The sequence below is a fragment of the Oncorhynchus keta genome, chromosome 7 (assembly GCF_023373465.1).
Source record: "Oncorhynchus keta strain PuntledgeMale-10-30-2019 chromosome 7, Oket_V2, whole genome shotgun sequence".
Taxonomy (NCBI): Eukaryota; Metazoa; Chordata; class Actinopteri; order Salmoniformes; family Salmonidae; genus Oncorhynchus; species Oncorhynchus keta.
Window position 1 is genome coordinate 25790784 of NC_068427.1, and position 17407 is coordinate 25808190.

Sequence of the window (17407 nt, forward strand, 5' to 3'; positions counted from 1 at the left end):
TTTTGTTCCAAATACAATGCTTTTAGTTTTAGAAATATTTAGGGCTAACTTATTCCTTGCCACCAACTCTGAAATTAACTGCAGCTCTTTGTTGAGTGTTGCCGTCATTTCAGTCGCTGTAGTATCTAATGTGTATAGTGTCGAGTCATCCGCATTCATAGAAACTCTGGCTTTACTTAGTCAGTGGCATGTCGTTAGTAAAAATGGAAAAAGCAAGGGGCCTAAACAGCTACCCTGGGGAATTCCTGATTTTAACTGGATTATATTTGATAGGCTTCCATTAAAGAACACCCCCCGTGTTCTGTTAGACAAGTAACTCTTTATCCATATTATAGCAGGGGGTGTGAAGCCATAACACATTGTTTTTTCCAGCAGCAGACTATGATCGATAATGTCAAAAGCTGCACTGAAGTCTAACAAGACAGCCCCCACAATCAGGTTATCATCAATTTCTCTCAGCCAATCATCAGTCATTTGTGTAAGTGCTTTGCTTGTTGAGTGTCCTTCCCTATAAGCGTTCTGAAATTCTGTTGTCAATTTGTTTTACTGTAAAATAGCATTGTATCTGGTCAAACACATTTTTTCACAGATGTTTACTAAGGGGTTGGTAACAGGCTGATTGGTCGGCTATTTGAACCAGTAAAGGGGGCTTTACTATTCTTGTGTAGCAGAATGACTTCCCTCCAGGCCTGAGGGCACACACTCTCTAGTAGGCTTAAATTGAAGATGTGGCAAATAGGAGTGGCAATATCATCTGCTATTATCGTCAGTAATTTTCCATCTAGATTGTCAGACGCTGGTGGCTTGTCATTGTTGACAGACAATTTTTTTAATCCACACGGACTTTACGGAATTCAAAAGTACAATTCTTGTCTTTCATAATTTAGTCTGATATACTTGGATGTGTAGTGTCAGCGTTTGTTGCTGGCATGTCATCCCTAAGTTTGCTTTTCTTGCCAATGAAAAAGTAATTAAAGTAGTTTGCAATATCAGTGGGCTTTGTGATGAATGAGCCATCTTATTCAATAAATGAAGGAGCCGAGTTGGCTTTTTTCCCAAATTTAAATTTAAGGTGCCCCAAAGCTTTTTTAATATCATTCTTTATATCATTTATCTTTGTTTCATAATGTAGTTTATTTTTATTTAGTTTAGTCATATGATTTCTTAACTTGCAGTACGTTTGCCAATTAGTTGGGCTGCCAGACTTAATTGCCATACCTTTTTCCTCATCCTTCTCAACCATACAATTTTAAGTTCCTTATCAGTCCAAGGGGATTTAACAGTTTTTACAGTCATTTTCTTAATGGGTGCGTGCTTATTAGTAACTGGAATAAGTAGTTTCATAAATGCGTCAAGTCCAGCATCTGGTTGCTCCTCATTACACACCACAAACCAGCAAATATTCTTTACATCATCAACATATGAATTACTACAAAACTTCTTGTATGACCTCTTATACACTATATTAGGCCCAGCCTTTGGAACTTTGGGTTTCCTAGATTATATTGTGATCACTACATCCTATGGATTTGGAAACTGCTGTAAAGCAAATATCTGCAGCGTTAGTAAAAATGTGATCAATACATGTTGATGATTTAATGTACTGTTTGCAACTGTTAGCACTGGGTCTATAGCAGCTTCCCGCAATAATGGGCTTTAGGTGAGGCAGTTGTTGAATGTATGCTTTAATTAATCAATTATACAATAAATTTGACTTAGTTGTTTACCCATCTTACTACATAACAACATAATAGTAATAATTTATTTGAATGGTAAATCAAGGTCTAGCCTAGGCCTATTCACAATACAGGTGAATGCATATTTAATAGGAGTTATTGCATATTCAAATTGAGTTATTGACCTGGTTTTAGCTGATTTCATTGGGCTACAGATGAAAAACAATCAATTTCCCTTCCATTTGGGACTTACTTCATTGTACTGATCAACAACATTTGTATAGAAGAAAGCAATCTCTTATTGTATGTGTCTCTTTAAGCCCCATGATGTCATTCACACACATGGTCTGTTTGAGACTCTGCTTGTGCAGCAGAAGTGGTGATACAGCCCAGACTCCCAGGGAGTGTAGTGGTTCCTCAGGACAGGCTAGAGCTGGCCACCAGTAAGTGGATCCGGAGCAGGAAACGGTGATCTCACACTATAAGGAGACATGGGCTGCGCTAATAGACAGACTTGATCCTCTCTCAGTAGACGACGTGAGACGCATTTCATGTTCTAGTATCGAAAAAGTAGTGAGGAGTCAGTATACCATGCAACACAAATAAGGTTAATGGTCACCAGTGGTTGAACGGGGGAGGACTCTCCTGCTGAGATTAGCACACATTTATCCAGGGTGCACCGTGGCTTAGTTCTAGAGCCCTGTGCCAACGGAGCACAGATCAATTTATCATGACTGCCCGGGCGGCAGTGAATGTATGCGTGTCTCATCGAAGTGAGTGAGTGAGTGAGTTTGTAACGGTGTGAGATAGCAGAGTTTAGAACTAATGGTGATGCAACACCAAAGAAGGCTCCAGGGAGAGATTTGCTCTAAGAGCTGATACTCGACCTGCTTCTTTCTCTAGCCAATCCAAACCTTTCTCGTTAAGATAAGTCACCCTGGTCCAGTTAATAGGGCCAACATAGACCTACACTACACCACTTAGAGAGTTGAGAAAGAGGAGGAGGGGAGATTCCCTCGTACAGTACACTTCACTCCACAGTTCACGCAGATATCCCTCTGTAACATCTTCCATTCTAGTCTGCGATTCTTACTGATATCAACCCATGTCAGTATCTTACTGCCCTCATATACAGTGGGGCAAAAAAGTATTTACCTATAATGAAAATTACAGGCCTCTCATCTTTTTAAGTGGGAGAACTTGCACAATTGGTGGTTGATTAAATACTTTATTGCCCCACTGTACATGTATTTCAGAGAGGGAGAAAGAGAGAGCGAGAGAGCGAGAGAGAGAGAAAGAGAGCGAGAGAGAGAGAGAGAAAGAGAGCGAGAGAGAGAGAGAGAAAGAGAAGCGGTGAGTGAGTGAGACCACTTTCTGATTTTTACAAGATCCGATAATTCATGTCTATGAGACTGTGCAGATTTCCCTATTATTCACTTGTCATCTCTCCCTCCTCCCTTGCGCTCTCCCTCCTCTCCTCATCCCTCCTCTCCTCATCCCTCCTCTCCTCATCCCTCTCTCCTGGCAGTGAGTTGTCTATTGTGTCCTTCAGGGTGTGTAATCGATGGTTTTATGTCCAGACTGTTGGCTACTGCTGGGACAGCAGCCACAGTTCATAATTCTACATTAGACAATAACTCTCCTCTCTCGCTCTCCTTCCATCTCTCGTTCAGCCCTTCCCTCCCTCTCTCTGTCTTCTTCCATCCATCTCCATCACTGTCGGCCTCTGTGATGGGAGAGAAGTTCACACTGATAATTCCTTTCCTATTATATTACCTTAATATGCCCTTTCCTATGTATGTGTCGTTGTGAGTCGATTGTAAGTGTATGCCTATCATGTGTGTGCATGTTTGCTTATGTATGTGTTTGTTAGGTCTAAGGACCTGGGCTTGTCATCACAGACCTGCCAACCCAATCACTCCTGGGCACTCTTCAGCCAATCAGCTACCAGGATCCCCTAATGAACACTTTCACCATGGCAACACATCACCTCTCTGTCAAACCCCAGAGGACACTATCACTAATCCCCAAGGGCCAGACAGCCAATTTGGAAAAAGACGCATTGTGAAAAAAGGGAATGGAAGAACAGAAGGAGAAACAGATTAAAGGAGAAGAGAGAGAATAGAGGAGAGGATGAACAGAGGAAAAGAGTGCAGGCCTATTTATACCTTGGCTGACTGTCACTGCTCTTCAGAGGAGACTTCAGTAGAGACTGAGGCAAGCAGATGCAAGATAGCAGATGCTATCTTGAAGACACAAGGACGCGCGCAGAGGCACAAACACGTGATACAGACACACACAGGGAAACTGACACACATAATGTATACACAGAGACCCCCCTCAAGGGTGCGTTCTGAGCCCTCTCCTGTACTCCCTGTTCACCCACGACTGCGTGGCCATGCACGCCTCCAACTCAATCATCAAGTTTGCGGACGACACTAAGGAGATGATTGTGGACTTCAGGAAACAGCAGAGGGAACACCCCCCTATCCACATCGATGGAACAGTAGTGGAGAGGGTAGTAAGTTTTAAGTTCCTCGGCATACACATCACAGACAAACTGAATTGGTCCACTCACACAGACAGCATCGTGAAGAAGGCGCAGCAGCGCCTCTTCAACCTCAGGAGGCTGAAGAAATTCGGCTTGTCACCAAAAGCACTCACAAACTTCTACAGATGCACAATCGAGAGCATCCTGGCAGGCTGTATCACCGCCTGGTACGGCAACTGCTCCGCCCACAACCGTAAGGCTCTCCAGAGGGTAGTGAGGTCTGCACAACGCATCACCGGGGGCAAACTACCTGCCCTCCAGGACACCTACATCACCCAATGTTACAGGAAGGCCATAAAGATCATCAAGGACAACAACCACCCGAGCCACTGCCTGTTCACCCCGCTATCAGGTCAGGCGAGGTCAGTACAGGTGCATCAAAGCTGGGACCGAGAGACTGAAAAACAGTTTCTATCTCAAGGCCATCAGACTGTTAAACAGCCACCACTAACATTGAGTGGCTGCTGCCAACACACTGACACTGACTTAACTCCAGCCACTTTAATAATGGGAATTGATGGGAAATGATGTAAAATATATCACTAGCCACTATAAATAATGCTACCTAATATAATGTTACATACCCTACATTATTCATCTCATATGCATACGTATATACTGTACTCTATATCATCTACTGCATCCTTACGTAATACATGTATCACTAGCCACTTTAACTATGCCACTTTGTTTACATACTCATCTCATATGTATATACTGTATTCGATACCATCTACTGTATCTTGCCTATGCTGCTCTGTACCATCACTCATTCATATATCTTTATGTACATATTCTTTATCCCCTTACACTGTGTATAAGACAGTAGTTTTGGAATTGTTAGTTAGACTACTTGTTGGTTATTACTGCATTGTCGGAACTAGAAGCACAAGCATTTCGCTACACTCGCATTAACATCTGCTAACCATGTGTATGTGACAAATAACATTTGATTTGATTTGAGACAGGCATACTGTATGCAAAATAAAATAAAAACAACGTGTAGGAACAATAACAAAATAAACATCTACACAATCTACATACAGGTAACTGCCAAAATAATGGAAACACTTGAGTAAATGAGGGATGCAAAGTATATTGAAAGCCGGTGCTTCCACACAGGTGTGGTTCCTGAGTATATTAATTTATTAACATCCCATCATGCTTAGGGTGATGTATAAAAATGCCCAGTTGCCCATTATTTTGGCTACCATGGCTAGAAGAAGAGATCTCAGTGACTTTGAAAGAGGGGTCTCAAAGGAGCTTAGTGTGTCTCAGTCACCAGATCTCAACCCAGTTGAACACTTATGGGAGCGGTGGCCATCAACAAAACACCAAATGATGGAATATCTCATGGAAGAATGGTGTCACATCCCTCTAATATAGTTCCAGATGCTTGTAGAATCTATGCCAAGGCACATTGAAGCCGTTCTGGCTCATGGTGGCCCAATGCCTTATAAAGGCATTTTATGTTGGTGTTTCCTTTATTTTGTCAGTTACCTATAATTCATCCGTTTTTACTACAACACAACAAATGGCCAATTAAAAAACTGACATATTTTCTCTCCCTCCACAGCATCACAATACTCTGCTGCAGGGACTAATCCCTTCTCTGTGTGTGTGTGTGTGTGTGTGTGTGTGTGTGTGTGTGTGTGTGTGTGTGTGTGTGTGTGTGTGTGTGTGTGTGTGTGTGTGTGTGTGTGTGTGTGTGTGTGTGTGTGTGTGTGTGTGTGTGTGTGCGTGCACTGAGCCCTTGGTTCCCCCAGTGCCTCAGTCAGTCAGTCTGTACCAGTGATGTTCAGCTTAACTCACTGACAGAGGAAAGCCTGCCCACTGCTAAACACATTTTCATTTTAATAATTCTAGATCATCTGTGTGTACGCAAATAGTGCGGGTGTGTCTCAAGTCAAGATTGTGTGTGTTCTGTCCATAATATCATGAAAAATAAAAACTATATCTGAAGTCAGAATGGTGTGTGTGTGTTGTAGTGACACACACCCCCTGGCTCTACATGAATAAAGCATGCTTTATTTTCCAGCCTCTCAGTGAGCTATTCATCACAATATCTTACAACAGGTAGGAAAATGACTGCCCTCTTTGTGCTCCTGACATCCCCCGCACACGCTTACCAACTATCTAGGCCCGGAAGGACTGGACGTGTGTTTTTGGGTGCTCACTCTAGAGAAAATCTAAAGAAATGCCAGCGATGACCCTAATGTGTGTGTATATGTGTGTGTTTGGCTGTTGCTTAAGCTTACAACTTGTCGTGACAGAGATGACCTTGATGTGTGTGTATATGTGTGTGTTCGCCTGTTGCTTAAGATTACAACTTGTCGTGACAGAGATGACCTTGATATGTATACTGTATGTGTGTCCGAGCTGACAAGGTAAAAATGTGTCGTTCTGCCCCTGAGCAAGGCAGTTAACACACTGTTCCCCGGACGCCGATGGCGTGCATGTCGATTAAGGCAGCCCCCCGCACCTCTCTGATTCAGAGGGTTTGGGTTAAACGCAGAAGACACATTTCAGTTGTACAACTAACTAGGTATCCCCTTTCCCTTTATATGCTCTGTGTGTGTGTGTCAGGGTTCCGTGTGTGTGATATATAGATATCTTCCTGATATATATGTCTTCCTGAGTCATTGGGCTTCAGGGTAGCCTAGTAGTTCGAGCGTTGGACTAGGAACCTGAAAGGCTGCAAGTTCAAATCCCCGAGCTGACAAGGTACAAATCTGTCGTTCTGCCCCTGAACAGGTAGTTAACCCACTGTTCCTAGGCTGTCATTGAAAATAAGAATGTGTTCTTAACCTTTTTTTTGTGTAGGGGGCAATATTTTCATATTTGGCTAAAAAACGTACCCATTTGAAACGGCCTATTTCTCAGCCCCAGAAACTAGAATATGCATATAATTGTCAGATTAGGATAGAGAACACTAACGTTTCCAAAACTGTAAAAATATTGTCTGTGATTATAACAGAACTGATAATGCAGGCGAAAGCCTGAGGAAAATCCAATCAGGATGTGCCTCTTATTTTGAAACCTCTCTGTTCCTATGCATGCCTATCCTCCATTTAAAGGGATATCAACCAGATTCCGTTTTCTATGGCTTCCCTAAGGTGTCAACAGTCTTTAGACATAGTTTCAGGCCTTTATTTTGAAAAATGCGTGAAGGATCACATTATGTAAGTGGATAGGTGGGGGCTCTCAGAGTGAGTTTTGCACAACTGAGTAAAGCAGCCATTGTTTCTACCGCTGTTAATGAAAAAGCTACACACTCGGTTGATATATTATCGAATATATATTTTAAAAACAACTTGATTGATTATAAAAAACGTTTGACATGTTTCTGTGGACATTATGGATATTATTATCTTTCCTGTGGATTTCTGAACATAACGGGACAAACAAATGTCGGTATTTGGGGTATAAAAATCATCTTTATGGAACAAAAGGAACATGTGTTGTGTAACTGGGAGTCTTGTGAGTGAAAACATCTGAAGATCAAACTATTTTTTTGATCGCTTTTCTGATTTTCGTGACCTAGCTACTTAATGCTTAGTGTACATAATGTTATGTTATCGATAAACTTACAAACGCTTGGATTGCTTTCGCTGTAAAGCATAATTTCAAAGCCTGAGACGACAGGTGGATTAACAAAAGGCTAAGCTGTGTTTTGCAATATTGCACTTGTGATTTCATGAATATGAATATTTTTTAGTAATATTATTTGACTGTGGCGCTATGCTATTCAGCGGTTGCTGATGACAATTATCCCGCTACCGGGATGGGTAGCATCAAGAAGTTTTAACTGAATTGCCTAGTTAAATAAAGGTTAAAAAACAAACAAACAAAAATTCCCTACTACACACACACTCACCCACGGTCTTAACAGTGATGGTCTTGGTGGCTGATTTCTCTCCTATTATTTCCCAGCTCTGCTCTGGCTCAGTCCCGGCTTCCACCCACTCTGTGGCCGTGCACCGGTACAGCCCCTCGTCCCCAGGCAGGGCGTTGTATAGGGACAGGGTATAGATGTCCTCCCGTACCCTCTCTACCCGGATCTCCCCGTAGCTGGAACGCTCACGGTACCCAGGGCCTGGTCGGACGGTCCCGTCGCGGTCTACGGAGACCAGGTCCTGGGGAGAGATGGAGCCCTGCTTCTCACTCCACTGCCAGGCCACAGAGAGAGGACCCGTGGTGGAGTGGATGGAGCAGGTCAGCTGGACCACGTCCCCCTCCTGGACCTCTGACGAGTTACTGGACAAAGACACTGTGACGTTACTCTCTGGGGTGGAGGGAGAGAGAGGAGAGGAGTGGGCAGAGAGAGAGAGAGAATTCAGAGAGGGAGGGTTGAGGTAGAAGGAGTGACAGAACATATACAAAAGAAGTCAAAATGGACCAAAACCTCTCCAATGACATTTTGACAGGGTTTTACATTTAAATAATTAAACATTAGAACCAGGCTTCACATGTAAAACAAGTCAGAGGACAAAAGAACCACGGCAGTATCGTGTCTACCAGTGACTGGAGTAAACTACTGACTAGCCTATGCATGTACTGTATTTATGTCACAGCAGCCTGTATCTGTGGAGATGATCACTCGACTCTGAACTTGGGGCAGCTGAGAAAAAGAGAGAGAGGAACTGTCAGAGACACACACAGACCCCAGTGGACTGATGCTTTTTGGTTAGCAGATCCCACTTCTGACACCTAATGTAATGCAGCTGATACCCAGGTCCACCCAGGGATTAGGGGCCGGGCCTGAGATCACACGGCCCAGCGTCTGAGGGATTCCTCCTCAGAAGAAAGTGCAGGAGGATAAAAGTCTTTAGCTGCCCCTGTGCTTTCAAACAGACCCTCTCTCCCTCCTTCTCGCATCACTTCAGCGCCTTTCACACACTGCAGAGCGCTGCCCGGCCCCAACACCCCCTTCAACCCTCGGGTGATCTGAGTCTACAGGGAGGGCTTCTTTCTCCTTCCTTCCATCTCGTTTTCTCTGCTGTCAGAGTATGAGGGGTTGACTGGGTGCTAACCACCCCTCCTACCAAGCCCCAGCCCTGGGAGAATACAAAATGAAGCAGCCTTTCCACACTTACATGAACAAATGGAAGGCCTCCATCCCTTTCTCGTCTTCTCTATCTTTTAATTTCACCACAGCTTTTCCCCATGTTAAATACATTATACATTGTCTCCGTCTCTCAGCTCTTAGTGTCAATGTGGATTTGTATGAACATCACAGATGGTTAGGCAGGCAGAGGGCAGCTTCTCTCCTCTTCAAACCCACCTGTTTTTGTCTTTCTCCTCTTTCAATTCTCTCCCTGTCTCCCAACTGTTCATTCTCTCCCACCATATCTCTCTCCCTCTCTCTCCCCCTCTCTCCCTCTCCCTCTCCCTCTCTCTTTACTCCACTCTCTCTGTCCCTTCCTTTTCTGTGTGTCTCTCTCTACTGCCCGTCTCTCACTCCCTCTTTCCCTTTTCTCTGTGTGTTTGTAATTCATAGCAGCGCGTTTACCCCTCTTCCCTGCCCAAGGTAAACTCATTCATCAGGACTGATTTGTCAGCACTGTTTACACCTCTCTCTTCCCGTCCTCCTGCTCTCAACCCTCTCTAACCCATACTACCCCATCACCGCTGTTAATGGGTCCAGATACAAGGGATGGTAACTAGAGGCGGGTGAGTTGGGGGAGTCAATCTGACCCCATACCCCTCTACCCACTCTCCATTAAGACCTCCCTCCCTGCTGTAACCATGGTTATTAAACATACAATGCTTTTATAGAACATTAAATCTATGTTAGGGAAACAAAAGGTCCCATTAGGGAGAATCCCTGGGGATTACTGGGGCCAGGGGGGCTTTGTTTTGGGACAGTTTGGGCGGGAGTGGAGTGAAGTGGGGGGTTCTTGGGTAAGGTCAGGATGGTTGGCTGCAGGTGGTGGATGATGGCATATTTAGGGTGAGTTGGGGTGGGTTGTTATTGTGTTTTTATACTGGTAACAGCAGGCTTTAGCATTCAACACCAGCCCTTAGAAAGAGAGAGTGAGGGATAGAGATGCTTTTGAGCTGCAGACTGGGGGGGGCACTGAACTACTAGACAGAGAGGATACATCAGGATAGAAAGAGAGAGAATGAGAACATTGGGCACTGGAGGTTTTGGGAGGGTTATATTGGCTAGATTAGGCTTCATATCGCCTCCCAGTGTTCCAGCACGCCCCTAGTGGCCAACACTCTGAAAGCCCAGCTGAGTCACTCAGCTCCAGCAGAACACATTAATTTAGCCCGGGGATCCATTAGTGGGCCCTGGAGAGCTAGGCCCCATTCCTTCCTCTCTCCTTCTTCACACTCTCATTTCACGGCTGTTAGTTCAGCCTCCTGCATCCTCCTCTCCAGCTCTCTCCATTATCCAACCTAGCAGCTCACTCGCAGCTCTGAGCTAAGGAAATGAGAAGGACCATAATACTGCATTACCAATATTTAGTGATTCACTCAGACAGAAAATTAGCAATGGGGGAAAAGTCTATACAGTTCCATATCACAATATTATTTTGAACAATATTATATTGATACTTTGACCCCAAGTACGAATAATATTTGGTAGTGTTAGCTACCGCTAGTCATCTCTGTACCTGCACCCAAACTCCAGTATTTGTCCTTCTATAGCCTTGAAACAATTGAGACATGGATTGTGTATGTATGTATGCCAATCAGAGGGTAAATGGGCAAGACAAAATGTAAGTACCTTTGAACGGGGTATGGTAGTACAGTTGAAGTCGGAAGTTTACATAGACTTAGGTAGGAGTCATTAAAACTCATTTTTCAACCACTCCAAAGTTCTTGTTAAGAAACTATAGTTTTGGCAAGTCGGTTAGGACATCTACTTTGTGCATGACACAAGTCATTTTTCCAACACTTGTTTACAGACAGATTATTTCACGTGTAATTCACTGTATCACAATTCCAGTGGGTCAGAAGTTTACATACACTAAGCTGACTGTGCCTTTAAACAGCTTGGAAAATTCCAGAAAATGATGTCATGGCTTTAGAAGCTTCTGATAGGCTAATTGACATTGTTTGCGTCAATTGGATGTTTACCTGTGGATGTATTTTAAGGCCTATCTTCAAACTCAGTGCCTCTTTACTTGACATCATGGGAAAATCAAAAGAAATCAGCCAAGACCTCAGAAAAAATTGTAGACCTCTACAAGTCTGATACATCCTTGGGAGCAATTTCCAAACGCCTGAAGGTACCATGTTCATCTGTACAAACAATAGTACGCAAGTATAAACACCACGGGACCACGTAGCTGTCATGCCACTCAGGAAGGAGACTCGTTCTGTCTCCTAGAGATGAACTCGGAGAGTTCATCAATGAGCTTGATGCCTTGATAAGCTCCTTTCCTGAGGACGGCTCACCTCTCACAGTTCTGGGCGACTTTAACCTCCCCACGTCTACCTTTGACTCATTCCTCTCTGCCTCCTTCTTTCCACTCCTCTCCTCTTTTGACCTCACCCTCTCACCTTCCCCCCCTACTCACAAGGCAGGCAATACGCTCGACCTCATCTTTACTAGATGCTGTTCTTCCACTAACCTCATTGCAACTCCCCTCCAAGTCTCCGACCACTACCTTGTATCCTTTTCCCTCTCGCTCTCATCCAACACTTCCCACACTGCCCCTACTCGGATGGTATCGCGCCGTCCCAACCTTCGCTCTCTCTCCCCCGCTACTCTCTCAACTTCCATCATATCATCTCTTCCTTCTGCTCAAACCTTCTCCAACCTATCTCCTGATTCTGCCTCCTCAACTCTCCTCTCCTCCCTTTCTGCATCCTTTGACTCTCTATGTCCCCTATCCTCCAGGCCGGCTCGGTCCTCCCCTCCCGCTCCGTGGCTCGACGACTCATTGAGAGCTCACAGAACAGGGCTCCGGGCAGCCGAGCGGAAATGGAGGAAAACTCGCCTCCCTGCGGACCTGGCATCCTTTCACTCCCTCCTCTCTACATTTTCCTCCTCTGTCTCTGCTGCTAAAGCCACTTTCTACCACTCTAAATTCCAAGCATCTGCCTCTAACCCTAGGAAGCTCTTTGCCACCTTCTCCTCCCTCCTGAATCCTCCTCCCCCTCCTCCTCCCTCTCTGCAGATGACTTCGTCAACCATTTTGAAAAGAAGGTCGACAACATCCGATCCTCGTTTGCTAAGTCAAACGACACCGCTGGTTCTGCTCACACTGCCCTACCCTGTGCTCTGACCTCTTTCTCCCCTCTTTCTCCAGATGAAATCTCGCGTCTTGTGACGGCCGGCCGCCCAACAACCTGCCCGCTTGACCCTATCCCCTCCTCTCTTCTCCAGACCATTTCCGGAGACCTTCTCCCTTACCTCACCTCGCTCATCAACTCATCCCTGACCGCTGGCTACGTCCCTTCTGTCTTCAAGAGAGCGAGAGTTGCACCCCTTCTGAAAAAAACCTACACTCGATCCCTCCGATGTCAACAACTACAGACCAGTATCCCTTCTTTCTTTTCTCTCCAAAACTCTTGAACGTGCCGTCCTTGGCCAGCTCTCCCGCTATCTCTCTCAGAATGACCTTCTTGATCCAAATCAGTCAGGTTTCAAGACTAGTCATTCAACTGAGACTGCTCTTCTCTGTATCACGGAGGCGCTCCGCACTGCTAAAGCTAACTCTCTCTCCTCTGCTCTCATCCTTCTAGACCTATCGGCTGCCTTCGATACTGTGAACCATCAGATCCTCCTCTCCACCCTCTCCGAGTTGGGCATCTCCGGCGCGGCCCACGCTTGGATTGCGTCCTACCTGACAGGTCGCTCCTACCAGGTGGCGTGGCGAGAATCTGTCTCCTCACCACGCGCTCTCACCACTGGTGTCCCCCAGGGCTCTGTTCTAGGCCCTCTCCTATTCTCGCTATACACCAAGTCACTTGGCTCTGTCATAACCTCACATGGTCTCTCCTATCATTGCTATGCAGACGACACACAATTAATCTTCTCCTTTCCCCCTTCTGATGACCAGGTGGCGAATCGCATCTCTGCATGTCTGGCAGACATATCAGTGTGGATGACGGATCACCACCTCAAGCTGAACCTCGGCAAGACGGAGCTGCTCTTCCTCCCGGGAAGGACTGCCCGTTCCATGATCTCGCCATCACGGTTGACAACTCCATTGTGTCCTCCTCCCAGAGCGCTAAGAACCTTGGCGTGATCCTGGACAACACCCTGTCGTTCTCAACTAACATCAAGGCGGTGGCCCGTTCCTGTAGGTTCATGCTCTACAACATCCGCAGAGTACGACCCTGCCTCACACAGGAAGCGGCGCAGGTCCTAATCCAGGCACTTGTCATCTCCCGTCTTGATTACTGCAACTCGCTGTTGGCTGGGCTCCCTGCCTGTGCCATTAAACCCCTACAACTCATCCAGAACGCCGCAGCCCGTCTGGTGTTCAACCTTCCCAAGTTCTCTCACGTCACCCCGCTCCTCCGCTCTCTCCACTGGCTTCCAGTTGAAGCTCGCATCCGCTACAAGACCATGGTGCTTGCCTACGGAGCTGTGAGGGGAACGGCACCTCAGTACCTCCAGGCTCTGATCAGGCCCTACACCCAAACAAGGGCACTGCGTTCATCCACCTCTGGCCTGCTCGCCTCCCTACCACTGAGGAAGTACAGTTCCCGCTCAGCCCAGTCAAAACTGTTCGCTGCTCTGGCCCCCCAATGGTGGAACAAACTCCCTCACGACGCCAGGACAGCGGAGTCAATCACCACCTTCCGGAGACACCTGAAACCCCACCTCTTTAAGGAATACCTAGGATAGGATAAAGTAATCCTTCTCACCCCCCCCCTCCCTTAAAAGATTTAGATGCACTATTGTAAAGTGGCTGTTCCACTGGATGTCATAAGGTGAATGCACCAATTTGTAAGTCGCTCTGGATAAGAGCGTCTGCTAAATTACTTAAATGTAAATGTAACTTACTTTGGTTCGAAAACTGCTAATCAATCCCAGAACAACAGCAAAGGACCTTGTGAAGATGCTGGAGGAAACAGGTACAAAAGTATCTGTAGCCACAGTAAAACGAGTCCTATATCGACATAACCTGAAAGGCCGCTCAGCAAGGAAGAAGACACCATCCCATCCCGTGAAGCACGGGGGTGGCAGCATCATGTGGGGGTGCTTTGCTGCAGGAGGGACTGGTGCACTTCACAAAATAGATGGCATCATGAGGACGGAAAATTGTGTGGACATATTGAAGCAACATCTCAAGACATCAGTCAGGAAGGTAAAGCTTGGTTCCAAATGGACAATGACCCCAAGCATACTTCCAAAGTTATGGCAAAATGGCTTAAAGACCACAAAGTCAAGGTATTGGAGTGGCCATCACAAAGCCCTGACCTCAATCCCATAGAAAATGTGTGTGCGGAACTGAAAAAGTGTGTGCGAGCAAGGAGGCCTACAAACCTGACTCAGTTACACCAGCTCTGTCAGGAGGAATGAGCCAAAATTCTAACTTGTGGAAGGCTACCCGAAAATGTTTGACCCAAGTTAAACAACTTAAAGACAATGCTACCAAATACTAATTGAGTGTATAAACTTCTGACACACTGGAAATGTGATAAATAAATAAAGCTTAAATAAATCTCTCTCCTACTATTCTGCCATTTCACAATAAAATAAAGTGGTGATCATAACTGACCTAAGACATGACATTTTTACTGGAATTAAATGTCAGGAATTGTGGAAAAACTGGGTTTAAATGTATTTGGCTTAGGTGTATGTAAACTCCCGACTTCAACTATAGGTGCCAGGTGCAACAGTTTGTGTCAAGAATTGCAACGCTGCTGGGTTATTCACACTCAACAAGTTTCCCATGTGTTTCAAGAATGGTCCACCACCCAAAGGACATCCAGCCACCTTGACACAACTGTTGGAAGCATTGGAGTCAACATGGGCCAGCATCCCTGTGGAACGCTTTCAACACCTGGTAGAGTCCATGCCCCGACGAATTGAGGCTGTTCTGAGGGGGGAAAAAAGTTGTCGAAGGTGTTCCTAATGTTTGGTGTATAGTGAGCAATATGTTTGGAACAGAAAATCGCAATAAAATCTAAGTATCGAATCGCGAGTATCACAATACATATCGTATCGGCACCCAAGTATCATGATATAATCTTGTGAGGTCCCAGGCAATTCTCAGCCCTATAGAAAATAATGGTGTAATAAAGAGCGGTTTATTCTCAGTGAGACTCACGGTCCACAAGAGGCTCTATTGTTCTCTGGAATAGAGGTATCTGACCTCTGCTCCGGGAGGATGCATAATGTATATCATTAGAAAAGCATACTACTATGAACGTATCAATCAAATGTCTTTTAACTCAGTGGTTCCCAAACTGAGAAACGCGCCTCCCGTGGGGGACGCGACGGGTCGGCCAGGGGGTGAAGAGGCGCAGGGGCCCCAATTCTTTAAACCTATTCTTGAAAATTGTAATAGTATAATGCAAGGTGCAATTTAGAAATTATCAGTTCCTCTTGTCATATTAGTCATTACATACCTTAGAGAGCTATTTATACCCGGCCAGAAATGTCCAGATCAACTTGCCCATGTATGCTAACATTTTTGTGCCCATAGATATTGTTGTAATTTTTTGGTCAATCAAATATCACATGAATACAGATTAAACATGGCAAAATGTATAGAATTTCAAGGAAATTTGCTTTAAAACTGCTAAACGTTCTTTGCACCCAATGACAAAATGTGTAGAATTTGCCGGAAATAATCTTTAAACCTGCTAAATGTTCTCTCCACGAACAATGGGGGAGGGGTGAACAGTTTGTGTCATGAACAGTGCTTGTGCCCATAGAAATAGATGTGGTGCGTGCAGGGAGGGGCGCAGGATGTTCCCCAGTGCTGGAAGGGGGGCCCTCAAGTGAAAAAGTTTGGGAACCCTTGGTTTAACTGACCAAGAGGCTTTTTACTATCAAAGGGGCCAATAGCGTGCCGTGTTGATACTCACTGATGGGCTGGACGGTGATCTGGACGTTGCGTGACCTCTTGCTCCGGTCTATAAAGTCCCCAGTGGGTGTCTTCTCCCTCTCCGTGACTCTACAGATGTATTTCCCAGCATCCTCTGGTCGGAGGCGCTGCAACTTTAGCAGGTGCACGGCGGGGCTCTCCTTACGCACGGTCATGTGACCGGCGGCCTCGCGCCCCACATAGTCGGGTCCCAGGACGGGCACAGCGCTGGGCCCTATCACGGCAACCGACGAGCTGCTGAACACCCACGACACCGAGAAGAAGCGCTCGGGCACGCTCTGGGCATCGATGGTGCAGCGTAGCTCCAGCGGCTCGCCCGCCGTGAAGGACCGCCGCTCCGTGCTCACCTGGATAGAGAAGTCCCGATCTGGGGGAGAGAGAGATAAAATGAGCTAAAAAGCAGAGTTTAGCTCCTCCTGTCTCCAGATAGCACATGTCAACACATCTTCACACTCCAGTCCTTAATGAAAAGAGATGGATGTTACTTTCCACCAGGAGGCTGAAGTCCCGATCTGGGGGTATGGAAGGAGAGGGGGAAGGAAAGGGGAGAGGGATAAGAGAAATTGTCATCCCCTATTTTAACATTTAGAATCAGTATGGTTTCAGCTGCCAGTTTCTCCCAAAGACAGAGAGAGGGAAGGAGTCATCAACTCTGATTTAGCTGTTGCATATCACATATTCCCTCATCCTCATATAATGCATGAGAGCATGACAAGCTGCTCGGGATAGAGACCTTTAAATACCAGCATATGAAATTAAAATGCATCACACTAACACATTCTATTCTTTAATGTCTGCTGCCTGTCACATTGGGTGCGGAGAGAGCAAGAGAAAGAGGAGAGAGAAAGAGAAAGGGGGGTGGTCACACAAGGGGTCAGCTATGCCCAGAGTGAAGCACAGCTCCTACAGCCTCCTCCTCTCCTCTCTCATCCTCCTCTCCCCTTGGTTTCACCTCCAACACAGAAACACAGCGAATTAAGATTCTCTACAGCAGACGAAAAAAGCCTCGCCACTCCGCTCGTCTCCTTCGCTCTTCCTGACAGAAGAGAGAGGAGAGGAGGCCGAGCAAACATTATCAGTGTAGCCGTCTCTGCATACACCTCTGACTGGGCTCCCAATTATAGATGGACTCCGCACACGGCGCCAGCTTTTAT

At 45.7% G+C, this 17407-nt stretch overlaps 1 protein-coding gene across 3 annotated transcripts in view; it reads right to left on the reverse strand.

Annotated features, from left to right (window-relative positions):
- The window catches only part of LOC118386209 (immunoglobulin superfamily member 3), a 145149-nt gene that overhangs the window by 33908 nt on the left and 93834 nt on the right, over positions 1 to 17407 (reverse strand). For all 3 annotated transcript variants that reach the window (XM_035773752.2, XM_035773750.2, XM_035773751.2), the window contains exons 4-5: positions 16234 to 16620; positions 8105 to 8512 (exon numbers count right to left, since the gene is read on the reverse strand). In XM_035773752.2, the coding sequence (XP_035629645.2) occupies positions 8105 to 8512; positions 16234 to 16620 (795 nt within the window). The remainder of the gene's footprint in view (positions 1 to 8104; positions 8513 to 16233; positions 16621 to 17407) is intronic.